The sequence below is a fragment of the Chanodichthys erythropterus genome, chromosome 17 (genome assembly GCF_024489055.1).
Source record: "Chanodichthys erythropterus isolate Z2021 chromosome 17, ASM2448905v1, whole genome shotgun sequence".
NCBI classification, from domain to species: domain Eukaryota; kingdom Metazoa; phylum Chordata; class Actinopteri; order Cypriniformes; family Xenocyprididae; genus Chanodichthys; species Chanodichthys erythropterus.
The window spans coordinates 27,920,540-27,947,500 of NC_090237.1; the positions used below are offsets into that span (position 1 = coordinate 27,920,540).

Here is a 26,961-nt window from a genome sequence, read left to right on the forward strand (position 1 = left end):
GCACTCTTTAAAAAAAAAAAAAAGGTTCCAAAAGGGGGTTTTGGTAGTGATTCCATAGAACCACCATTTTTGTTTCCCCAAAGAACCATTGAGTTAACAGTTCCTAAAATATATACATTTTTTTTTTCTTAGTGTGAAGAACATTTATTCTTTTTTCCACTATGAAGAATCTTTTGTACATTGAAAAGGTTCCATGGGTGTTAAGTTCTTCATGATTCAGTCAATGCCGAGAAGTAGTATTTTTAAGTGTAGTTCTAAGGAAGAATTTCAGGAATTCTGTTTTTGCCGATATAGAATGAGAGCATGACATGGTGTTTCATTCTCTTGAAAAACATAGAAATTGTAAATTAAGCCAGCAGTTATTTTTCTGTTAAAAACTTACCGTTATTGAAATAAGCTGGTCTGCGAAAGCCTGAAGAAAATATGGCAAAATGCATATGCTTGAAAGTATTTGAGGATTCTGGCTATCAAGTTGAAACAAGCCCGAGGAGCAGAAGAGATTGACAATACCTGGAAATCTAGGTGTGTTTAGCTGCAGGAAATAAAGCCCATCGGAACCCATTACCTCCCCCCTAGTTTACCATGGTTAAATGACACAGACAGCCAATGCATAGAATAGCCAAAGAAATGATTCATCCTCAATAATCCATTTATAGGACATGCATATCCATTATGTCTTTGCTTAAACCGTGAAGGCAAGACAAGAACCACAAGGTAAATTATTGACTTTAAAGAAACTGCCAGCCTTATTTGGGGTTTGAAAATAGTGTATATAAATCACATGGAAAAAACATCTAGATTTCTCAACACAAACGGATTCAGAACAAGACATTAATAATGTGGATTATATTTATACAATGTGTCAAAACTGGGTGTGTCTCTTGGTTTTTGCTCCCACAAGCACTGTGTTGCCGTACTTGGTCATGACAGAAAAATAACACCTGGAATGAACAAACTGTGGATGTGACTGGGACCACATCACACTTTAAGGACAAGGAAGTGGCCATAAAGAACCAAGCCCAAACCTTCATTTACAACGTTATGACAAGAATTTACACTTTGCCACAATCACACACAGAGACAGCCAACATTTCAATGATACTGTGCCACTAAATGGATCTCAAATACATACTTTCCCTTCAGGGGAATGTTTCTGCTAGAATTGTTTTACATTCATGCTAATCTAAAGCATGGTCAACAAACACCAAAGTCAAGGGTTTGATTTCTAGGGAACACAAACAATTATAAGCCTGAATGCTAAATGTAAATGTCAGGCATTAAAAGCTTACAGTAACATATTTATTATCAGATGTGACCCTATATGTCATAATGGTCAATTTTGTGAAATTGAGATTTCCATTGATGTATGGATTGTTAGGACAATATTTGGCTGAGATACAAATATTTGAAAATCTGGAATGAGGGTAAAAAAAAAAATAAAAAAAATAAAATTGTCCAAATGAAGTCCTTAGCAATGCATATCCACTCATATATATATATATATATATATATATATATATATATATATATATATATAGTGTTTGAAATTTACAAAACATCTTCATGGAACATGATCTTTACTTAATATCCTAATGATTTTTAGCATTAAACTTTTTGTGGTCCAGGGTCACATCAACATGATCAAAACTTTCCTCAAAACCGCTGTACACAATCTTCTAGATGCCTTCTGTCATCTGATTAACAAGTTAAAAGCCTTTTCAAAATAATTCTAAAATTTAAACTACTAAAAATTACTTTTATAAAGTATAAGACTAATTTTTATATTGTTAGTAATATTTTATGCAGCATTTAGTTAAGCATTTAGTTTTATTCCCCGTAAATCTTACTAACACCAATCATATATAATGACAACATATATTTCTATGCATGTTAGGAAAGTAGTCTGCTATAAAGATTTCATTGCGATATCAGAATATATGAACCACAAAAAGCTGATGCATCTATATGATGCACTTTTATTTTTACTTTTTATATATTAAATATCAACCTGTTCCATCTAAAAAAAAAAAAAAGTTCTGACTATTATTCATATCAGGCATTACAGGGTTAATACAGTATGACTATCCACCTTTTTTTTTACAGCACTGTTTTAAAGTTAAACTGGTCAATGCACACAGACACGCATATGGGCCAACACAAACAAAAATGAGCTTTTTCACTCAAAAATATCAAACTAGTCACTCTAATCAGTGGTACACACACCTGGACACCTTCACTGACATGGACTTGAGCGTTAGAGATCTAGTTAAGGGAATCTTTTAAATGAACGAATCCTTCTCGTTCACCTCCATGAACTGGACTCGTTCATAAGTTTAAGTCTCGTTACTTTTTGAGGCGTAACCTGCAGAAAGAATCATTAGATGAATCTTTTAAGTGAACTTATTAAAACGAGTCACATGGATGAACCGACAAGAACAGTGGTCATGAATGATGGCGCAAAACTAGCACAGGTGCAATGTGACACAATCAAACAAACTGAAGAGGAATTAAAAACTGACCCACTACCACCACAACATAACCAATCAACCGTTGATACAACTTTAAATTCACATATTCAAGTTACGTGGTCATTTCTTTGGTCTCATTTAATAAGGAAACTTTCCCTGAGGGATTTATACAAGAGTTCTGAACTGGTTAAATGTGACATCACTTTTAATATTGCGAACAATAAAGTTGACTACATAGGTGTCGTGCACTTCAATAAAAGTGAAGAGATCAAAAAACACAAACACTTACATGTTCATACGCGGCAGAACTCATTTTACTTCAGGAAACAGACACCAAACAGAAACGTGAGCTCCTTATGTTCGGCTCAGTATATCCAGGCGCTTTTTTCCGGCGACTTGGACGAAATACTCAAATTGGAAAAAGTCTTTATGGAACGTTCAGAGTTAACATACAGTGAATCCCTCGGCGTTCTCTCATCTCCCTCACCTGAGGGCTGGCGATGACGCTGTGGTTTCGCTGGGCTTTATAAAGGTTCTTCCAAGTGTACTTCCGTCACTAAACACACAGGCGTTTGCAAACCCGACTCAATGTCACGAGAGTCTATCAGTGTTTTTCGTTTTTTTGTTTAAATGTTGTTCAGAATTGTTAATAAATTTATATATATATATATATATATATATATATATATATATATATATATATATATATATATATATATATATATAATTTATATATATAAATTATACATGTAAACAACATTCCAGCTACCTGAAAGGTGACAAATATGTTTGTCATGTAAATATATTGCAAGTTGTCACATTTTGAAATGTTTTTATGTAAGTGTCGATAATTTTAGTTCAAGTTTTGCTGCTTGTTTAATGAAGTGTTGTGTTATCGTTCTTGAAAACCCAGTTAAAGGCCCCAAAAGTGTGACAACATGCCCCATTATTGTCAAAATCTTTTTTCACTGGCAATAGTGGAAATGTCACCCGTCCATCACATTCTTATTAAACATTACCATAAAAACAACATAATCGCTTCATAAGCTCCCTATAACATTACAGCTTATTCATTAATCATTTTATAAATAGGCTACATAATATAGCCTATGCGTTAGAGCTTACATGGAAGTCAACATTTATCTTGACTTCCCTCTAGCGACTCAATTATGAAACTACACCATCTAAGCAGTAGGTGGCTGTGAATGTAATGTAGTGAGGAAAAAACAGAGGCTGTCAAATCTAAATTGTAGGCATCAAGAGGCATTTAGATGGGTAAAAACTGAAAAGTATAAACTAGTAGGCCTGTATTTCTTCACAGACTTCGTTTAACCTCTTCCCTCAGGTGTCCACGGTTCCTTTCTGTGAACGGCCAGCAGGGGGCGCTGTTCTTCAGCAAATGGACGCCCACCTTCTGCGCAGCCCGAGCGGAGGAGGGATTGGTTTTACGGAGGGGAGCCGCAGCCGATTGTCAGTTCACACAGATCTGCGGACACAGGAGATATCTCAGCCAAGCGCCGATCAGACCAGCTCGTATCCCGCAGCAGACCTGCTCATTCCTGTTGGTTTTTCTTTTGGAAATAATTCAGTAGTTTAAATAGACATTAAAAGAAATAAGCAAAGTTGAACACTAAGAAGAGAAGGAAGAAGAATGGGGCAGAAAACGCCATTAATATTGATGACTTTATTGTCTTATTGCGTCTGGAGAGATGAGGTAGGATCCGAATGCGGATTAGACATCTATGTCTAATTGTTAAGTACTTGTTTCAGATTAACCTTGGGTATACGAATTATTTTATTTTATTTATTTATTTTTTGCATGCTATTTTTTTTTAATCATTTTATTTGCAGCCAAATTAAAAATTAAAAACTGTGAACAAACAAATAACACAATTCTGTAGTCAGATCTAATATTTATGAAGGTTTGTCTGAGTACATTTCTGCGTGTGTGTTTGTGTATGTGTGTGCTTGTGTGTGTGTGACAGAGAGATAGAGAACCAATTGGGACCTTGGCCTGATAAATGGATAGATAAATTAGCTGAGCATATTTATTTCTTAGGGTGGGGCATGGCTTTTTCATTACAGAATGGATGTTTAGTATAAAGACTGGTATCATTGAGCAGTATATTAGATTTAGCAAGTATCACATACTTCCATTGATGAGGAAATTGCTGTCTTGTTGCAGATGTCCAGTATGCAACTTAATTGCCATGCATCTTAGATTGTAAAATTTTAGTTTCTGTTTCTCAGCTAGACTGGCTTTTTGATGTATCAGTACAATGATTATGTTTTTCAATGTATCAGTAAAATGAGACATTTTAGAGTGGTCTTTAGATAAAATAGTTTAAGATGCTGACATTAAGCAGAACAGATTGTAGTAGCAGACACAGTCTCAACCCTGATGCTTGAATGATGTCTGGGGGTTGTTGATTCAGTGCTATTAGATATGCTGCATCCTCTGCGGCCTGCAGTGCTGACGAAGCCTGCTGTACCTTCAGGCCCAAGATGGACAAATTATGTTACTCAAACATATTATGCCAGATGCTTATTTGTTTTTTTTGTTGTTGTTGTTTTGCATAATGATTAGGGAAATATTATTGGATGATGAAGCGTTTGTGCGTTTTAGTGAAGGGTTGGAAATCCTTCATGGAAAAAGACAGAATAATGGGGCAGATTTATTTATTATATAAAGACTTTATGTAATATGATGCTTGATTTGGCCACATGCAGATAAAGTGTTGAGCATGGTTTGGGATTGTGTCTGTCTGTCAGGATATAAATGTAGTAAATCCCTTTAAATTCTTGGAAATAAATCAGGTTAAGATCAAAAGAACACATATCTATATTTTACTGCATCCGAAGGGATTTTTATTGCCACCATATATGTGTGTGTGTATATATATATATATATATATATATATATATATATATATATATATATATATATATATATATATATATGTGTGTGTGTGTGTGTGTGTGTGTTTACAAAAGTACGTTAAATATACTATAATACATTAAAAATAATCATCCATCCATTCATCCATCTATCCATCCAAGACATTAATATCAACCAAGATAAATAAATCGCTATAGAAATATTTACAATTAATTCAATCCATTCACTAATGTTAACACAACCTTATTGTAAAGTGTTACCAGACAAGAAAATGCAGTTTTTCTTCAATCAGTTTTGTTAATTTGTTTATTCAGTCATTCACACAGTATAATCAATGACCAATAATCAATCAGCTCTGAAACTGCTCTGCTCTTAATATTAATTCCCTTTATGAAGTCACGTCATGTCTCCTAGAATTCAATCAGTTTAATTGAAGTTAGTGTAATTAAATCTTAACTTAGCTAATAATCTGAAAGGGTTAGTTCACCCAAAAATTAAAATTCTGTCATTAATGACTCACCCTCATGTCGTTCCAAACTTGTAAGACCTTCGTTCATCTTCAGAACACAAATTAAGATATTTTTGATGAAATCTGAGAGTTTTTTTTATCCCCCATAGAATGTAATTATCATTCGAGTTCCAGAAAAATAGTAAAAACATGAAGTGACAAGAAATCTATTTGCTATGCTGTTTACGTCCAGCGCTGCCAGGATCTACGTCAGAATGCCAACTCATTATTGTCTGGCTCCTGCGTCAGCAGCACACGTATGTGTCGTGCTGTTCACGTGTTACAGCGTTGGCCAATACCGAATCTGTGTTCTGACGTAGAACCTGGAAGCGCTGGACGTAAATAGCGTAGCAAAAAGACACTGGAGAGAAGAAATTGTTGAATAAAGTCGTTATTTTTGTTTAGTTTTTACGCACAAAAAGTATTGTCGTCACTTCAAAAAATTAAAGTTGAACCACTGTAGTCACATTTTCTATTTTAACAATGTTTTTGCTACTTTTCTGGACCTTGAATGTGGTAATTACATTGCTTTCTATGGGAGATAAAAAAACCTCTCGGATTTCATCAAAAATATCTTAATATGCGTTCTGAAGATGAACGAAGGTCTTACAGGTTTGAAACGAGGGGTGAGTATACTTAATGACAGGGGGGGGGGGGGGGGGGTAAACCAACCCATTAAATCTACAAATGTCTTTAGAAACAAAACATGATAACAATATTGTGCTATTATACTCATCTTCTTCTTTACCTCACCACATTTGAAACTAGTTTGTAGCTTGGTGTATATCTAGCCTAGAAAACCTGTATTTTGGGTCATACATGAAAGCACAGTGGTATAATAGTAAACACCATCACCAGCTTAAAAGATAGCAATATCCAGAAGGAGAGGGAGAAGGAGAAGGAGAGGGAGAGGGAGAGGGAGAGGGAGAGGGAGAGGGAGGGAGACCGGGCTGACTTCTGTCCCCCTCCTGCTGTCTGAATGCGTCAGCACTCACCTCTAGCTGCTGGGCCACAGATGCTGCCGTCGAGCCTCATGGGAAATGAATAGCAGAGTCTTTAGGGTGTGTCTAGGAAACCCACTGTCACCTGCATCGCGCAGTGACCCAGTGTGTCCGTACACTGATGGTAGAGCTGGTTAGATAAGATGGGTTTTTGGTGTGGCAGTCATTGGAGTCTATGAGGGGATACCCTTTCTTTGTTCATGTTTATTAAAGCGGTGCCTTTAGCAATGTGCACTTATAATAAATTATTAAACAGAAAGGAAGTATGATGGCGTACTGTATATGTGCAGACTAGTGTAGGTTTTTTTTGGTGATCAACTGATTTTTTTTTTTTCTTCTGACCTTCATTTGTCTTCTTCATATGCTCTCCATCTTCACATTCAGGTGTGTAGATCCAGTTCCTTTATATTTAATGTTTACAACACAGACAACATCACTGATACTCTAAATGACTTGGCTGCACATTGACAATAATAAGAAATGTTACCTGAGCACTGAATCATCAGATTAAAATGATTTCTGAAGGATCATGTGACACTGAAGACTGGAGTAACGATGCTGAAAATTCAGCTTTGATCACAGGGATAAAATAGAAAACCATTATTTTAAATTGTGATTTTATTTCACAGTTTTTACTGTATTTTTGACCAAATAAATGCAGCCTTGGTGAGCTGAGACTTCATTTGAACAAAAATACACCCTAAACTTTTATATTGATAATTGATAATTATGTATTTGCTTTGAAATGGCATGATAAGATTTTTTTTTTTTTTTTTTCAATCAGAGAAACCACTTGGTCAAATTGTTTTGACCAAACAGCTATTGTTGTTAAGATGATTAAAAATGTTTAACGCAAGAACAAAACTGTAGTTTAAAATGATCAAGACATGTTTTGCACATAGTTTTTCACTTACAACAAAAGGATGAATAATCATTTATATACTCAGACATAACAATATTTATGTAATAATGATCAGTGTTTACCTACATAAATATTTTTGCTGAAACCTGAATGTAAAAAGTGAAGGTGCTAATTTACTTCCCAACGTTGGCATCTTTATAATATAATATAATGCACTCGTAGCCGTGCGATATGGCTGTATATCAGCATGGCTGTCATACGACCGTAGGTAATCACAGCGTGCTGATATAGAGCCATATTGCACAGCTATGAGTGTGATATTGCTTTTATACAACAGTTCGATGCCACGAGTGTGTAAATGAATAAAAAACAACAATTGAGTGTCTTTAAAACCCTCTTTTATGCAGAACTACTTCCTTCCGCCTTGGATTTGAATTGACAGTTTGACTCAAGTTGACAGTTTGACCAAGGCTCTGATAATAATTCTAAAACGTCACTTTAGAATTAGTAACAAAGGAATGTTGATTGAATATTATTATAATTATTATATTAGTATTATTAAAAGAGAGAGAAAGAGAGAGAGAGAGAGAGAGAGAGAGAGAGATTACCTGAGCAAGCATTACTTGTGTCTGATATAACATTCATTCTTCAGGTCGATGTCTATAATATTATATCCATTATAAAAATCAGTTTGAATGTCCGCTGAGGAAAGCGATCTTTGTATTTGTCCTTTTTACAGTTTAGAGAATTTTCCATAACAGCACCAAAACAACGTCCTTTGTGTACAAAAGTCCCTTTCAATTTAAAAGTCTTTAACAGTCTTGAAAGTCTTCAATTTAAAAGTTGTGCCGCCATCTAATGGTGTATTAATGTAGCTTTCACTCAATCCATATTACGGACTAATGGACCCTTTCTCAATAGCAAATACAACATATTATTTATATAAAATTAAATATTTACTGAACAACATTATTGAAATTAACAACAATAGCCATTATAAATGACAATAGGAATAAACACAATTGTACAAATCAGTCAAACGTACAAAAGCAGTGCGATTTGCTCAGGAACAAGTAATAGATTAATAAGACCAAAGACTGTCCATTTTATGTACCCAAAATGAATTATATCTCATGGTTAACCACTATAAGAGCCAGCGACAAATCCCCAAAACACTGGCTGAGATGAAGCTGTTCTCGGCGGGTACACGAGCATTGAACAGCCGCTGACGGCCTGGAGCACGTTTCTGCAAAAACGTTGTAAAACAGGCACTAAATATGACTAAATATGAGTCACATATTTCAGGTCTAAACAACTACATTCTCGCACTACAACTACAGTCCGTGGTACAAGAAGTGTAGTATTTGTAAAAAATAAAAATATGCGGTGGATTCGCTCAGCCGCCATGACCATAGGAGTGCTGTTTTCATTAAAAGATCACACAGCTCCCAGACAATATGTAATATAATATAATATAATATAATATAATATAATATAATATAATATAATATAATATAATATAATATAATATAATATAATATAATATAATATAATATAATATAATATAATATCACCCTAGCCTATATGTCAAAATAGAAATATTGGGTCTCATTCATGACATATGGGTGATACAATAAATGATTTGTGAAACCATTGTTCAGTCTGAGAGAATATTTTAATGAAAAATGATATTACATTCAAAAGATAGCATTAGTGCAGTAGCAGTATTTTTTCTTTGATTAACCATGTATCTGTTCACAAAGGTAGCTCCATTGAAGTACACCTGTACGGCAGATGAAAGCTGGTGGGATAAGTGTGAGAGTCTTTAAGGTCACCTTGTCATGTGAAACAGTGAGCATAATTCCATTTAGCAATAATCTGGATGAGGTGCAAATCCCATCTATTGTTATTTGAAAGTGGGAGCATGCAAAAAGTTGACAGTCATATCTTAAGAGGATTATATACTTCTTTATTTATTAACCACCAGTGAAGATTGCCTAAATTTATTAGCCATAAACCCATCTTTCATTGTTCAATTACGCTGGGCTGGTAAGAGCATTACTAGGATTACCGTTGCTGGCAGTAGTAACTCTGTTGTGTTGTACAGTCAGAGTCAGTCTTGGCTTCATTGGTTTTGCCGTCGCAACTGAGCATGATAGATTCTCCCTGTTTAAAACCACTTCTTCAATTTTCACCCCCAATATGTGGTTTTCATTTTCTTCACCGTATCTTAGGATGTACCTCACGTAATCTTCTCTGGGAGTTGTCTCCCCTCATGAAAGCAATGTTTAGACTGTTGTGAAGAGGTTGTTTGTTGATGCTCGAAACCGAGGATTATTCTCATGCTTTTGGGGGGGTTTGAGTGCTGCAGTGCTCTTTCTTATTATGTTTATGCATGGAGGAAACAGCTGAACTGTGGCCTGTTGTGTAGCTTGTTGGGAGTGTGAGATTCCTCTGAGAACATTTTGATATTGGATTTCTAGAAGCAGAGGAGAGACTCCACATTATGGAACCTGAGACCTGATGAAGCTGTACTGCGAAGCCCCTCGGGGAACATAGCATGAAATGGTTCCAAAAGTTGAAAATCTTGCTCAATTATAGAGCACATCTGGACTGAGTTTTTCAGGAACAATGTACATTGCATTTGGATGATCGTAGACTTCCTGGATGATTCATTTATCGCAATGGTAGATTAACTGTTCTGTGTTTTGTTTGTTTGTTTGTTTGTTTGATATTAGAAGCAAATATATAGACTTTTATACATTTATTGAAAAGCCCATTGTCCAATAAATTGTTAAATGATATATTTTATTAATACAGCTTTTTTATATACAATGTAATAAATTTTTGTATGATTTTTATGATATCATTTATATCATTAATAATTTATAATTACATAGAAAATATTAAATAATTATTTAAAAAAACTTTAATTATAAAAACATTGAAATTAAACATTAAATTACATTATTTTATTATTAAATATTATTTATAATTTATATTAGTATGAGGTTCATAATATCATTAATAATTTAAAATTACATAAAAATTTTAAATAATAATTTAAATATCTTTAATTTTTGAAATATTAAAATAATTACATTTTAAATATCAAATTGCATTATTTTTTATCATTATGTGTAGTAAATATTATTTGTGTATTATTTATATTAGTATGATTTTTGTAATATCATTAATAATTTAAAATTACATAGAAAATATTAAATAATAATTTAAATATCTTTAAGTATAAAAACATATTAAAATAATTACATAGAAAATATTAAATTGCATTATTTTATCTTTACATATAGTAAATATTATTTATAATAAATTTAGTATGATTTTTATAATATCATTTATATCATTAATAATTTAAAATTACATAAAATATTAAATAATATTTTAAATAACTTTAATTATAAAAACATTAAAATAATTACATTTTTAAATATTAAATTACATTATTTTTTATCATTACATATTGTAAATATTATTTATTTATCATTTTAATGCTTTTACTTAAAGCCTAAAATATACAATCTATTGTTATAATAATTTTATGAATACATACATTTTTGCATACATCTATAATTTAATCATTGTATTAAATTAATAAAATATAATGTAATAACTTTAGTAATATAATTTATATAATGATAAATTAAAATTGTAGATAGAATATTAAGTAATAATTAAAATAAAAAAATATTAACAATTATATTATTACTTTTTTATGAGTTTAGTCAATTATTTAATTAAGTTATGTCAGTTTTAAGAACAACAGACACAAAAATTAAAAAGCAAGTTTTGACATTGATAAGTGACACCTGTGCTTCCCCGCTTATGTAGCCGCCACTGCTCCACAGGACGTCCTTATGTAGTCATTGTTAGCAGAGGGTGGTGGAGGGGTAAGACAGTGTTAATCAGGTAAAGAGAGACCCATGGATGGGAGGGAGGACCCTTGGGTGGTGATGTGCTTGAATTTTTAAATTGCCCAACATGCTCACCTCTTCCCAGTAGACTGCGGCCCTGTCGGTACAGAGGCACAACGATTCTGGCTGCAGGGCAGGGGATTTGTTGAAACAGATACGAGCATGCAAGCCCCACCAGATTCCCCCTCTCGTTTAATTAATTTCCGAGCCGGGAGATAATCAGGTTTCACTAATGTTTCCCAGTGTGCTTTGCTCCGCCATGTGCATTTGCTACAGGGTATGAAATGCACCATTTCAGTGCATCATTCCTCTTCCTTCCCGCCGTTTTTGTATTCTTTGTCAGTTGTATTCCTTGTCATGCTCTCTGACTATGAAAGAAAAATACACTGCTCATTTAAAAGAGATGCCGTTGGAACTCTCACTGATGGCATTATGTCTTTTTAAACAATGTGGCTTATTTGGCAGCCACTATCACTTTTGTTTGTTGATAATAAAATCCAAGGCAGCCATGCTGATGAATTCCAGCACCTTTATTATGCACCTTCTAATGAGGGTAAGGCTAGAAAAAAAATGCATACTGAATGCAAATGTTGCATTTCATGATTTTTTACACTGAAATGCAGGCAAGTAAGATACAAAATCAACCATATAAATACTGAAGATTACACTAATGACTGCCTTGTTTAAGTAGTTGTGAAAAGGTGTTGATTAGTGATTTCCATTTGCTTATTTTACATTTTTTTGCAGTAGTTGTAACCAATCACAGATCAGCTGTGCACATGAATTACATTTAAATTAGTGGCTAAAAAAGAGTGAAGATTCAGCAGTCTGATGTGTGTTTTATGATTCACTTTCGCAGAGACCCACAAAAAGTCAGTGTTGAATAAAAATCACCTTACTCAGGCGAAAAGCCATTTGCTAGATGTCTTGCTGTTTGCTTGCAGTGTAGACAGTGAAACACCTAATATAAAATGCATGTGATCAATGTGAAAAATCTATAATGCTCCCATTACAAGGCACAGAAACATTGGTAATTAAGAGAGTTATTGTTCAGAAAGACGGCTTTGGTTTCAGTGTATCATTTGTTCAAATTTTGAATTTTGTTTTTCGTGCTGCCAAGTGATAATATAATACAGTGGTGCTCAGAATTATTGGCACCCTTGGTAAATATGATCAAAGATGACTGTAAAAATAAATCTGCATTGTTTGTCCTTTTGATCTTTAATTCATAAAATTAGCAAAAATCTAACCTTTCATTGAAGAAAAAGTGGGGGGAATGTGGGGGGAAAGTCACATTATGAAATAAATGTTTATATCCAAAACACATTGACCACAATTATTGGCACCCTTTTATTCAATAGTTTTTGCAACCTCCTTTTGCCAAGATAACAGCTCTGAGTCTTCACCTATAATACCTGATGAGTTTGGAGAACACCTGACAAAAGATCAGAGACCATTTCTTCATGCAGAAACTCTCCAGATCCTTCACATTCCCAGCTCCATGCTTCTCTTCAGTTCACTCCACTCATTTTCTTTAGTGTTCAGGTCAGAGGACTGAGATGGCCATGGCAGAAGCTTCATTTTGGGCTCAGTGACACATTTTTGTGTTGGTTTTGATGTTTGTTTTGGATCATTGTCCTGATGGAAGATCCAACCACAGCCCATTATTGGATTTCTAGCAGAAGCAGTCAGGTTTTGATTTGGTATTTGATAGAATCCATGATGCAGTGTATCTGAACAAGATGTCCAGGACCTCCAGCAGAAAAAAATAGGCCCACAATATTAATGATCCAGCAGTATTTTTAACTGTGGGCATGGGGTACTTTTTACCCCTGTGTGCACCAAACCCATCTGGTGGGTTTGCTGCCAAAAAGTTTTTTTTTTTAGTTTCATCTGACCAAAGAAGCTGGTCAAGTTTGAAGTTCCAGTCTTGTCTGACAACTGAATATGCTGGAGACTGTTTCTGGATGAGAGCAGAGGATTTTTCTTGAAAACCTCACAAACAGCTTGTGGGGATGTAGGTGCAGTTTTCTATTTTTTTTTTTACGCTTTCTGAGACTCAAGACTCAACTAATCTCTGTAATTCTCCAGCTGTGATCCTTGGAGAGTCTTTGTCCACTCAAACGTTCCTCCTCACTTCACATTAGGACGATTTAGACACACGTCCTCTTCCAGGCAGATTTGTAACATCTTTAGTTAATTGGAACTTCTTAATTATTGCCCTGATAGTGGAAATAGGGATTTTCAATGCTTTAGCTATTTTCTTACAGCCAGCTACTTTGTGACGCTCAACAATCTTTTGCTGCACATCAGAACTATATTCTTTGGTTTTACTCATTGTGATGAATGATTAAGAGAATTTGGCCTTTGTGTTTCCTCATGTTTATACTCCTGTGGAACAGGAAGATTTGGCTGGACAATTTCATGTTTATGATCACCCTGGTGTGCTAAAAAAATGTAAATATGAACGGGAATATACTTCAGAGATATTTTACTCATAAAAAATTCTAGCGGTGCCAATAATTGTGGCCAACATGTTTTGGAGAAAAAAATTTATTTCATAATGTGATTTTCCCCCCACTTTCAATTCTTTTCCTTCAATGAAAGTGAATGAATTAAAGATCAAAAGGATAAACAATGCAGATTTATTTTTACAGTCATCTTTGATCATATTTACCAAGGGTGCCAATAATTCTGAGCACCACTGTAGCTGTTCAGGAACACAGTTCTCTGCTAGTTGTGGATGTGTAGCCTACATAAAGAATATGGCACTACTTAAATGTGTTTTTAATGTAAATTGTATTAATCAGAATGAATAAATAAATAAATTAGTTATTTTTATGATATCATAATTGTGCAGCCCTATAAGTGAGAATAAAATTCAGTGTAGGTCTCTGTCTGTGTCTTCAGCCTGGCCAGGGAAAAGCCTAATTGGCTCTGGTTTCTGTTCGAACTTTCAGAGATTGTGAGGCTAAAAATTAAGGCTGAAGTTTTGGCTTCCCAGTAGGAGGCTTTAGTAAGACAGCCTATGGAGCTGCTGCAATAAATTGATAACACTGCTCTAGACTTCTACTGGAGGGAAATGGATCAAAAGAGAGAAAGTGTTCAAAAAAGAGCAAAAGAGGGAGAGTTTACATAGAAAGAAACCATAATGGCAGATGAAAATGCAAGCCAGGGGATGGGAGGAGAGTGTAAGGAAGATAGAGCGATATTAGCTTTGGGAGAAATCCTAACCCCGCTGGCCCTGGTTTGTTCGCCTGATCCCATTCATCTCTGTCAGTGATCCGCACTCATGTATGGCCTGGTGGGAGATGGTGGCCAGTGGAGAGATGTCATGAGCATGCAAGTCTTCAGAGCACATATTATATAAAACCAGGCTGGGCATTTTAGTGACCAAGAACCTATTTCAACATGAAGGGAGTTACGATAATGAATGAACATAAAATGTAGGCACTGATGTATAATGTATTCAGAAGCCATATATATATATATATATATATATATATACTGTATATATATATATATATATATATATATATATATACTGTAAATACATATCGTCGCTGTCTGATGAAAACCACGTATGTCCATTTTGCCGATTTTTAGATTTTTCGACGGATTGAATGTCCAGGTTCATTTCCGTATACAGTGCTTCACATATCTAAATGGCCAATGAAAAGTTGTGAAATCATGTCATCTGATTTTCACGTATATCTATTTGGTGTCAAAGCTGTCAATCACGCCGCGTATCTCCCGCCCTGTGGAAGCATCTCGCCGGTCTCATGAAGTTTCATCGAAGCTCAGCACTGGATAGCCAAATAACACTGTGAGGTTACATTGCCAAATAAACATAGCCTGGTTAGACAATGACTTTCCTTTATCGAGGTAAACGTTTCCCCCCTGACGCCAGACAAAATTACGGTAGGACTTTGCAAACAAAGTATCTGTCTAGCATTACCATGTCAGTGTATTGATTCATTGTCCCTTCATAGTTTGCAAGAGACATTTAATAAATTTATAATTAATATTAAATAAACTAAGCTCATTTAATAAACTAAGATGTAGGCTATTTAATAAACTGAGCGTATTCATCTCTCAATATGAAACGCGACTTGGCCATTCTAATTAATGATCGGAAGAACGCGTATCGACCACCGTTATTGTAAAATATGCACGTATGTCCATTTAAACTCAATTTTGGTCAAATGTGGATTATATCATTACACTGGCAAGTATATGGTTACATGTCAAGCTGCCGTACCAAGTATGACAACGCTACATTCAACTGCTTTTGAAATACGGTGTTTTTTTCACTTCTTGAAAAGTAATTGTTTTGGACATACGTGAGTTTCATCAGGCAGCGACGATATATGGAATGTAACGATACATGCATTCCATATGGTCCGGACGTCACGGTTTGGTTCATGCAGTTAGACGACACATACAGTTAGTCACAGGCGAGCCACACTCCAATCCAGAACCGGGCACATGCGGTAATGCAACACTGTTTGCTAACGCGAAAAAGTGCTATCTGGATATGCGTGTAATCTCTCAAAATCAGTGTTACAACTGCGGTTCAATGAAACAGCTTGAGAAAGATATTTCACATAGCATTACATTTACCTCAGGCAAGTCATTCAGTGTCTAATTCTGGTGTTCAATATCAAATGCCAATCGAGCTCCACAGTGCCAGGCATTGAGCACAGGGCCCACTGGAGGACGTCGGGCCCTCAGGCCACACTCATGAAGTCTGTGTTTGATTGTTTGGTCAGAGACATTCACACCAGTGGCCTGCTGGAGGTCATTTTATAGGGCTCTGGCAGTGCTCATCCTGTTCCTCCTTGCACAAAGGAGCAGATGCCGGTCCTGCTGATGGGTTAAGGATCTTCTACAGCCCTGTCCAGGCTGTCTCTCCTAGATTAACTGCCTGTCTCCTGGAATCTCCTCCATGCTCCTGAGACTGTGCTGGGAGACACAGCAAACCTTCTGGCAATGGCACGTATTGATGTGCCATCCTGGAGGAGTTGGACTTCCTGTGCAACCTCTGTAGGGTCCAGATATTGCCTCATGCTACCAGTAGTGACACTGACCCTAGCCAAATGCAAAACTACTGAAAAACAGTCAGAAAAGATGAGTAGGGAAAGAAATGTCAGTGGCCTCCACCTGTAAAACCATTCTTGTTTTGGGGGTCGTCTCATTGTTGCCCATCTAGTGCACCTGTTGTTAATTTCATTAACACAAAAACAGCTGAAACTGATTAACAGCCCCCTCTGCTACTTAACTGACCAGATCAATATCCCAGGACTTTGATGCTATTCTCTGAATTTTTTTTTTTTCTGATTCTCTGATTCCTTTAATTTTTTTGAGCAGTGTATATGTTTAAATAAATTTGTCATAAAAGCAAGTTATGACAGTAAGGGTCAGATTTACTAAATGGGGCAAAATAGCGCAATGCCACAAATGCTGCTGACGTGAAAATTAAAGAACACAGACGCAGTCAAATCATTTACATAATAACTAATGCAATCTACCAAGAGCAGTGCAAATTAGCGTTGGGTCGCAAATAAGCAGAGCTGACGCTCATCAGGTGCGGTTCGAAACAGGCGCAACTTGTTACATATAATCTGACAAACACAAACACATATATAGGCCTATATAGGCCAACATGGCTTGGCAAATGATATGTTCGGATAATGTCTTCCTCTGGCATTCCAAAGAAATGAATATGAGTGGAAAATATTTTCTCCCTTCTACAACGTGCTCTCTGTTCTCTGCAGTGTGTCCTAATAGCAGTAAAATTTGCAGCCAGGTCGCAAAATGGGTTAAGACATGCGTTAAATAATGGCGCAAATACCAGTAAATTGCAATTCAAATAGAAAAATAGCAACTGAATTTAATAGTTTGTCTCTGTTGTTAATTGTAACCTTTAATATTATAGTAATGTGCAAGAAAGGGCTCCCTGTAGTTTACAGCAATAGCACATATTATATTATATTACAGCAGTATTTCTGTTGTAAATGTCAGTGGTTTTGTATGGGCAAGTTTAGATCAGTGGTTTGAAATGTGGTTAAATACAAGAGTGCAATGCAAACTGGGCTAAATGGGGAGTGATAATAGATTTATAGCAAATGGAGCAGGCAAATAGCTGTAGGCAAGATAAGATGGATTTGTGAGATCGAAGACAGATTTAGGGCAACCTTGAAGGAATTCTTTGGAATAAAAATATATAGTCCTTCATGAGAAATGTTGGTTCGCACACACACCACTGAGACTCCACGTGAAATAAATCCCCCAGGAAACATGTTGGCTAGAGCTGAAGCATCATCAAAGACGACAGGTTGATTCCAATTTTTTGGAGTCCACTTTTTTTGTACATCATTTGCTGGTGCAGAGTAAAATGCAAAACACGTTATGCAAATGATGATGTTTTGCCTATTATTTGAGTATCACCTGGACATAAAATGTCAAATCTCATATGAGGAATGCAGTGATTGCCAAACCTTTATGTCATTACTCATTATATGACAACTGCAACAACGAATAACAAAACAAGCTCTTGCACAAGCAGGAATCGCTCACATTTTCTTTAGAAAAGTATCTATTTGTTCCAAAATGATGCATTGTCTGTGTTTATTATATAACCACGAGTTTGCATCAGGTTTTTATATGTTTTGATTGAAAAAGTCAGGTGACATTCCTTCTTGCCAGCTCTTGTCTCAGGGTTTGCCTTGTTCACAGTGTCGGCTATTGACATATGAAAAAAGTTCTGACTCCGCTGTTGAGCAAGATGGGTAATTTTCAGATCTCGGCTTGTTCAATTTGCCTCATCACCATCAGTAGGGACTTTTGTAGTAGAGTGGTGTTGCCAGGGTTGTGCACCATTCAGAATCAAATTTTCCTTAAATTCCTTTTAAATTTAATATCTTTTGCTGATTTTTAATTCAGGTAGCAAACATGAGGAAAAATTGCTAACTTTAAATGTTGGCTTGACAAAGTCTTGTCTGAAACATATTTGAAGGCCATACATTGCTGTTCAAAAGTTTGGGATCAGTAAGATAATTTATTTTAAAGAAATTAATATTAATATTAACTAAGCATTCTTTGCTAAATTGATAAAAAGTGACAGCACAGACATCATTTCTGTTCTAAAAAAATGCTGTTCTTTTGAACTTTCTATACATCAAAGAATCTTAAAAAAAGTGTCTTAGTTTCCAAAAAAAAAAAAAAAAAAAAAATATATATATATATATATATATATATATATATATATATATATATATATATATATATATATATAATTAACTAATGCAACTGTTTTCGACATTGATGATAATAAGAATTTTTATTCTTGAGCAGCAAATCAGCATATTAGAAAGATTTCTGTAGGATAATCTGACACTGAAGACTAGAATAATGATGCTGAAAATGCAGCTTTGCATCACAGGAATAAATTACATTTTAAAATATTTTATCATAGAAAACATATATTTTAAATTGTAAAATATTTTAAATATATTATTAAAACAATATATTTTAAATTGTAATAATATTTCACAATATTGTGATTTTTACTGTATTTTTAATCAATAAATGCAGCCTTGAAGGTTCTTCTTTCATAAACAATAAAAATATACCAACCACAAACTTTTAAACAGTAGTGTAGATTGATTTGTATTTAAATTTAAATAATTGTATATAGTTGATGTATTTCATCATGTTGAATACATTAACGTTTGTGGAAATGGTTGGAAGAAAACCTCTGTTGAATTACAATTAAGTAAATTCATTTCAATTCAAATTCTACATTCAACCTCCTGTGGGGTGTGGCCAGTTAAATCAAAGTCCCTTTCGGCAGCCATATTTGCAATGTCCTAAGCACGAGTCTCAGGTTTCTATGGGAACTGGAGCCTCTAACGGCAGCTGCAGTGATGCAGTGACTTAATCAATCAGCGATTAGCTCTTTAACTTAAGGCGGGACATATTCCGCCATATTGCGTGTTGCACTTTCTCCCATTCATAGCTAATAGGAGTGAACCGTCTATCTATATCTGTAGTCTTTGGTTAAATTCAAATTCACATTCTTGAATTGAATACAGATACAGTTATTCAATTTTTGCACAACACTGTTATGTATCAAGACCCCAAAATGTAGTTGTGTGTGACACTCGGCACGTTTTTAAAAAAAGATGGCTGGTTGCTGCAGTTCCATCAATTATGTAGGGTCTTGGAAATGTCTGGATTCTTGCTTGTCGGATCTGCTTGGGTACCTCTGTCATGCTCTTCTGTTCTCGAACGTCCCTCGTTCCACCGCCCCTCCTGTCTCCTTCCACACCATGTGTCCATCCTCAGTTGGCCCACCACTGCTTTTCCCCTCTTTTTTCCATCATCTCAGTTTGTTTTGCAATAAAATATTTATCATCTCTGCCCACTTCACTCATTCTCCGTCTGTCCCTCCCCATCTCTTCAGCTACTTCTGTCAATCTAACAGCTCTCCTGTCTCTAATAGAACTCAATGTTCTCCGCAACCTCTCTCTCCTCGAACCATTGCACCGCAGCATTATGGTCTATCTTGGCTTGTTCTTGGCTTTTAAAATGTTTGCTTTTCACAGCAGCAATTCATTTTTTCCTTTGTGCTTTATCCTTGCGGTGTGATCTTTCATACAATGTGTTTTTTCCACAATCTTTTACCGGCGGCATATTTCACACCGGCTGGAAGTCTCAAGGACGCAGCAAGAAAACTGCATTTGTAAACACTTGCCACTGTGAGCTGAGATGAGTTCTGTAGCTATCAAAATGTTATACAAGCACAGATAATTGAATGAATTGTTGAACCGTGCTTCTCTATTCAGCATAGATTACAGAGCATTTTTCTCTTTTCAGAAATGGGAAAGTATTAAACCTCTAGGCTTGGTCTGAAGAATAGATCATTGTATATATACAGTATACAGACAGTGCTTTTTTGTACAATCTGACATGGTTCGCTCTGGAACCATTAGTGCAAAAAGAGTGTAATGCAGATAATGAACAATGGCCGAATCCAGCCTGACTCTAACCAGGTACAAATTAGACATTAGACAGAATGATTTAGTCAACCTCATGTATTTCCAAACCCAATTTGTTTACATTTGTTAAAGAGTTAGTTCACCCAAAAATGAAATTTCTGTCATTAATTACTCACCCTCATGTCATTCCAAACCTGCAAGACCTTTGCTCATCTTCTGAACACAAATTAAGATATTTTTTGATGAAATCTGAGAGCTTTCTGATCTCCCAATAGACAACAATGTCATAACTACATTCAAGGTCTAGAAAGGTAGTAAATATATTGTTAAAATAGTCCATGTGACTACAGTAGTTCAACCTTAATGTTATGAAGCGATGAAAATACATTTTGTGCACAAAAAAAAAAAAGAAAAAAAAAAAGAACAGTTTAGGTAGTAAACACAGTGCAGCACTTCCAGGTTGGTTCTACGTCAGAACGCTGACTCATTATTGGCTGGTTCCCGTGTCAACATCACAAGCATGCGTCGTGCTGCTCACGTGTACAGCGTCGGCCAATACTGAGTTCAAATTTTCGTCCAAATTTTCTGAGGAGACACAATCGCTTTATATGATGATAGGGCTTGGCATTTGTTTCCGTTTTTTTTTTGTTGTTTTTTTTGATTAATTGGAATTTAATGTTTTGCCTTGATTTTATTATTTTTAAATTGAGAAATAGCAATTTTGAATAAAAACATTAGCAAATGTTACAATTAAGTTATTAAATGCGAGTTGAACTTTTTTTTTTTTTTTTTTTTACTTGACCTCCATGTTTTTACAATGCCGTTTCATGGATGAGATGCTGCAAAAGATGTTAGACACGCTAAAACAATAGGAAAAATAGCACAATGGAATGCAAAAACCTGTAAAGAACTACTACTGTTTGTTTGATATTTCATGTTTGCATGGTGATAGGCTGAATTCTGCCTATTATTTTTTGTTTTACGAAGCATTTTCTTTTAATAATAGCCTATTACTGGTGTTATTTATTGCTATTGCTTTTTGGCCAATAAATATTTACCATTTTTCTCATTTTATATTATTTCTGAGTATATAGGATATGTTTAAAATAAGTTTCCTTAATATTCCATGCATATTTTCTTCAAAGATATTTAACAAATAAGTCATTTGTTTTACATTTACACCATGATGATCACTTCACGTGTGGTGCACTTGGAATAGAACTTTTATAATCAGATTGTAATAAAGACAATGTTACTTGAATCATATTGTAATTAAGTTTTTGAGTTCACTATATACATTGAATAGGTCAATCGTTCTGAAAAAAATCGAGATTTTATGCCATATCACCCAGTTCTATATGGCAACTTAGTAAATGTTTTAGTTAATATTAACTAAGATGAATAAAAGCAGCATTAAATGGAAATTCACCCTATTCATTTTTTAAATGTACTAAATACTTAGTCTTTTTTCTTCTTCTTTTTTGATAATCCATTTCACTCAGATATGCATCACAAAGAAGAAGGAATATCTGTTGCAATTTCCATTACATTACAACTTTAATAAGATGCTATTAGTCTTATAGTTTTATTGTACTATACTATTCTATTATTCATTAGTATTTAGAATTAGCTTTAATTTTTATATTTCCAGTGTATTTCCAGTAAGTTAATTTTTAGTAATTCAGCTGTTTGTTGTTGTTTTTTTATTAGTGTTTTTAATGTTTCCATTTAGCTTTAATTTATATTAATTTCAGTTTTAGTAATTTCAGCACTTGCAACATCTCATTTTCTTTCTTTCTTTTTTTTTTTTTTTTTTTTTTTTCATTTTCATCTAATGTTTATATTGTTTTTTTTATTTCAGTGTTATTTCAATTAACGGAAATTATTTTTAATAGTTTAACTTAGTAATACCAACACTGCTACACAGCTTACATATCTTGGATAGTCAGTTGTAAAGAAAAAAAAACAAAAAACAAACATTGTGTTACATTTTAAATTATAAAGGCTGAGTCTATGCATTAATACTAATGCTAACACCACTGCTAAATCTCTGCTAATAGCAGCAATTACACATTGCAATTTGAGACATGAGTAATATCACTCGCTAATGGTCTGTGATGAATATTAATATGAATATTAAAGGGTCCTGCGGTAGGGAGGATGGAGCGGATCTTGTATATTTCACATGTAATGACACTCTCAGAGAAAGCAGGCAGGGGCCGTTTGGAACGATCTGCGTAACTTAATAGGCTAGTTCCATTTTTTAAAAGGAAAACTGCAAGATGCTAATTTCAAGCATCGGACATGATGAAGCATTTGGAGATGCAGAGATTCAGGGTTAAATGCACTGGACCCATTTAGACCACTGAGATTGTTGGACTTTATCTGATTTGGTTGTTCGCTCTTGTTTAATTATGTCGTGAGCCATTGTGTGGAGGCGACATCAGTCACTTGTAAATGTGTGTCTAAGCATCTTAAGAGGGAGCGATGTAGCATTCAAACAAACAATATCAATGGCTCTAATGCTCTGTGCTCATTTACTGGTTCTTTGGGCTATATTTTTGACCTACTGAATATAAAGCAGCCAGGAAAGCATATTTCAGTTCAATTATGGAAAGCAGAGAGAGAGAGACAGAGAGAGAGAGAGAGATGGAGTGGCTCATTTGGAATCCTGCAGGGAACCAGTTGCTACGGTAACAGGGAAGGTAGCCAGCTCCGTTGGGAGATGTTGCCACAGCAACCAGCCTCAGTGGCCAAGTGATGCTGCCGAAAGAGCGTGAGGTAAAGAATGGGGGAAGGAGTGGCAAAAATACACGCAGAAGTGTTTGATGTGAGTAAGAGAGATGGGGGAAGGGTGGCCTGGTGACGAGATAAGATGAAAGAGCTGATCAAAAAAAGAAGCTTTAAATGTGTTATCGCACATGCCGAGATTCGGGGGAGGCTTAATTGGACCTTGTGGAAATTTCCACAACAAAGTGAACAAAGGTAAACTCTGAGAACGAGGAAGGGAAACCCAGTGCTTCGCACCTCTGGGGAGTGCCAGATCATGCCAGCCTCTGATTTCGACAAGTTCTTCATATCCACAACAGCTCAAAGCCTGCAGACATCAGAGCTCAATGCTGGCGAGAGCTCAGATTCATCCGGTTCGGCTTTAAATCCATTCACTGTGGATGTGTAAATCAAAGCAAAGAGTATACTGATCTAGTATAATTGGTATTACTGAAAATATGAAGAACTGTGAAGACTGAGGAAGTCTAAAAGTCATGTGTCATAACGAAAATCCGACTGCCACAAAATGAGATTGAATGGTGACTTTGTATGTTACTTATGGATGTTTGTTCATTCCAATGGGAGTGAAAAATATCTTTAATAACACTTTATCGTAGACAGCAATGAGATTAAATGGAAAACAATGTGTCTGTTTTGCTCATTCTTTTTGGCTTTATACTGACGTAAGTTTCCCAAGTAGGACATGTTCTTCAATCAACATCTTGTTTGTCTAGACAAAAACATTCCAGTCCAACAATCAGACATTAGCATACATTCATTTGGCAATTCTTCACAATAATGTTCAGTTTGGTTACATTTCTTATTAGGGCTGGGACAATACATCGATTCGCGATACAATGAATCTGGAACGATTCTGATATTTTCTGAATGTATCGCGGTTCTCTCTCGAATCGATTCTGAGGTTAGTTTTTAACAGCATATGGCACTACGTGCTTTAGAAACACACGTAATGTTACTGCTGTTTCATAATCGTTCATAAAGTTCGAAAAGGTTGAAGCAAATTACAAATGTGTTTGCAGTGGGCTGTGTTTAAAATAATCTTGCGTCATAAAAGCATTCTGAGCCGAGGTGCAAGTGTATTTAACCACTTACATGGCTCAGCCGAAAAACACGAGCGCTCTCCAGCACTCTTCTTCATGAGCATTTGAGTGTGCGGTTAAAAACTAACCTAGAGCGCCATCTGCTGTTAAAAACTAAGCTCAGAATCGATTTGAGAGAGAAAATATCAGGATCGATCCAGATTCATTGAATCGATAATCGATGTATTGTCCCTGCTCTATTACTTATTGCATTTGGTATCAAGAACTATCAGTTACCTTTTACAGAATTCATAATGTAGGTTACTATAATTTTTTACATACTCTAGAGTTCAAAAAATTTGCAGTCAGTAAGATTTTTATTTTACAAGCCTCTTACAAAGGCTGCAATTATTTGATTTAAAAAAATACAGTACAAACAGTAATATTCAGAAATATTGTTTTCATTTAAAATAACTGTTTTGTATTATTATATATTTTACAAAGTAATTTATTCCTGTGATCGAAGTTGAATTTTCAGCATCATTACTCCAGTCTTCAGTGTCTCATGATCCTTCAGAAATCATTCTAATATGATGATTTGATGCTCAAGAAACATTTATGATTATTATCAATTTTGAAAATTGTTGTGCTGCTTCATATTTTTTAGGAAACTGCACTGTAAAAAATATTTTTATGATTTGTTATCACATTTTTTCTTTTGTCAAATCAAAGTCAGTAATTAATGTAATGTTCAGATAACATAGTATTTTGATTTTCTTTTGATTAAACCAATCGCCTTCATTGTATTAACTCAAATTTTTAATTTCAGTGAACTCAAAATTTTAAGTCAACCAGGTAACTTACTTTTTTTTTAAGTTAAATCAACAATTCTTTTTTTACAGTGTGCGTTAAGTTTAATCAATAGGAAATAAAAACAGTATTTATTTGAAATATAAATCTTTTAGAACATTATAAATTTATTTATTTTCACTTTTCATCAATTTAATGTGTCATCCTTGCTGATAAAAGTATTCATTTCTTTAAAAAAATCTCTCTGATCACAAATTTTTGATCAGTAGTGTATGTCAATACACATTTTAATATTTAATTTTGAATAAATTAACATTATTCACTGTATTATAAATAAACATGCATTAACAATAAACATTAATATATGTATAAACGAACATTAAAGGGAAAGTTCACCCAAAAATAAAAAAATTCTGTCATCATTTACTCACCCTCAGGTTGTTCCAAACCTGTATACATTACTTTATTCTGTTGATCACAAAGGATGCTTTTGGGAAACTGAACAGTTCTGGGGCACCATTGACTTTCATAGTATTTTTTTCTACTATAGAAGTCAATGGTGCCCCAAAGCAACCTGGTTAAAAACTTTCTTCAAAATATCTTCCTTTGTGTTCAACGAACAAAGAAATGTATATAGGTTTGGAACAGCCTGAGGGTGAGTAAACGATGACAGAATTTAAATTTTTGGGTGAACTATCCCTTTAATCTAGATTAAAAAATGTGAAAAATATTGTTAATTTTTAGTTCATGATACCTAATGCAAATTGAACCTCTGTGCTTCTCATTGGGGTTTAATGTCCTCTGGGCTGTTTACATTTGTATTCACAATCTTATTTGTATTTGTCCATAGCTATATTTTTTTAGAATGAATCTCTGACCTGAAATCATTCAGTCACTGAAATGCATGGACATCAGTCCATCCACACTCACCGCAGTGGCTTTACACCTGCTGCAGTTGGTCATCATCTGATCTATAACACACACACGTACCTTATGCAAAAGAGATCCAAGGGAGACAGCAACGTGAAGACAGCAACCTGCCGCATACAAACCGAACAGATGCGCTAAGTGAGGAGAAGTGAGAGAGTGAGGAAAAGACGAGAGCAGAGAAGAAAAGAAAGCATAATGATGATGAACGTCAAATGCAAATGTGCTTTTAAGAGAGAGCACAAGATCTCAAGGAAAAAACCTGTCTGTGACTCCTTTATCTGCAGACTGCACAGAAACATAATTGGAGACAGAAGCTTTTGAAAGACCAGTGGGGACTGTTTCAAATGTAGCAGGACGGTATTAATTTTACACACGGGCAGTTGCTGCACCGAAACAGCCTTGAAAAAAAAATAGCCTGAATCATGTGGATTGCACATTGTCCTTGTGTAGAAAAATGAAACGGAACAGACATACATGTTTTTCTTGTTTGCCTGTGGTGTGTTGACATTTGCTCCCTCTTTTTAGGAATGTCTTAAGAGCAATTCCATAAACAAATTAACTTCACTTCCACATTTCCTACAATCCGTGTGTGTGTGTGTGTGTTTTCTCCCTGTTTTCCTTCATTAGGTCAATCCAGTACGACAGAATTGACAAGTTTAGTTAAGAACATCTTACTTTGAGATTTTTCTAACAACCGTCTTTTTAATAGGTCTATCTATCTATCTATCTATCTATCT

At 34.9% G+C, this 26,961-nt stretch overlaps 2 protein-coding genes across 6 annotated transcripts in view; one reads left to right on the top strand and one right to left on the bottom strand.

The window, feature by feature from the left end:
- st14 (ST14 transmembrane serine protease matriptase) overlaps positions 1-3,042 on the bottom strand; it is a 45,093-nt gene extending 42,051 nt beyond the window's left edge. The window contains exon 1 of one of the 2 annotated variants that reach the window (XM_067365735.1): positions 383-470. Coding sequence is in view for 1 of the 2 variants with exons in the window: in XM_067365734.1 (XP_067221835.1) it covers positions 2,758-2,781 (24 nt within the window). In the remaining variant the exon portion in view is untranslated. Of the gene's footprint in view, positions 1-382; positions 471-2,757 lie in introns of those variants that run through there. The other variant, XM_067365734.1, reaches the window with a different exon arrangement.
- A 911-nt stretch (positions 3,043-3,953) lies between these two features.
- aplp1 (amyloid beta (A4) precursor-like protein 1) overlaps positions 3,954-26,961 on the top strand; it is a 76,954-nt gene continuing 53,946 nt past the window's right edge. For all 4 annotated transcript variants that reach the window (XM_067365119.1, XM_067365120.1, XM_067365121.1 and 1 more), the window contains exon 1: positions 3,954-4,182. In XM_067365119.1, the coding sequence (XP_067221220.1) occupies positions 4,120-4,182 (63 nt within the window). In that variant the 5' untranslated portion in view covers positions 3,954-4,119. The remainder of the gene's footprint in view (positions 4,183-26,961) is intronic.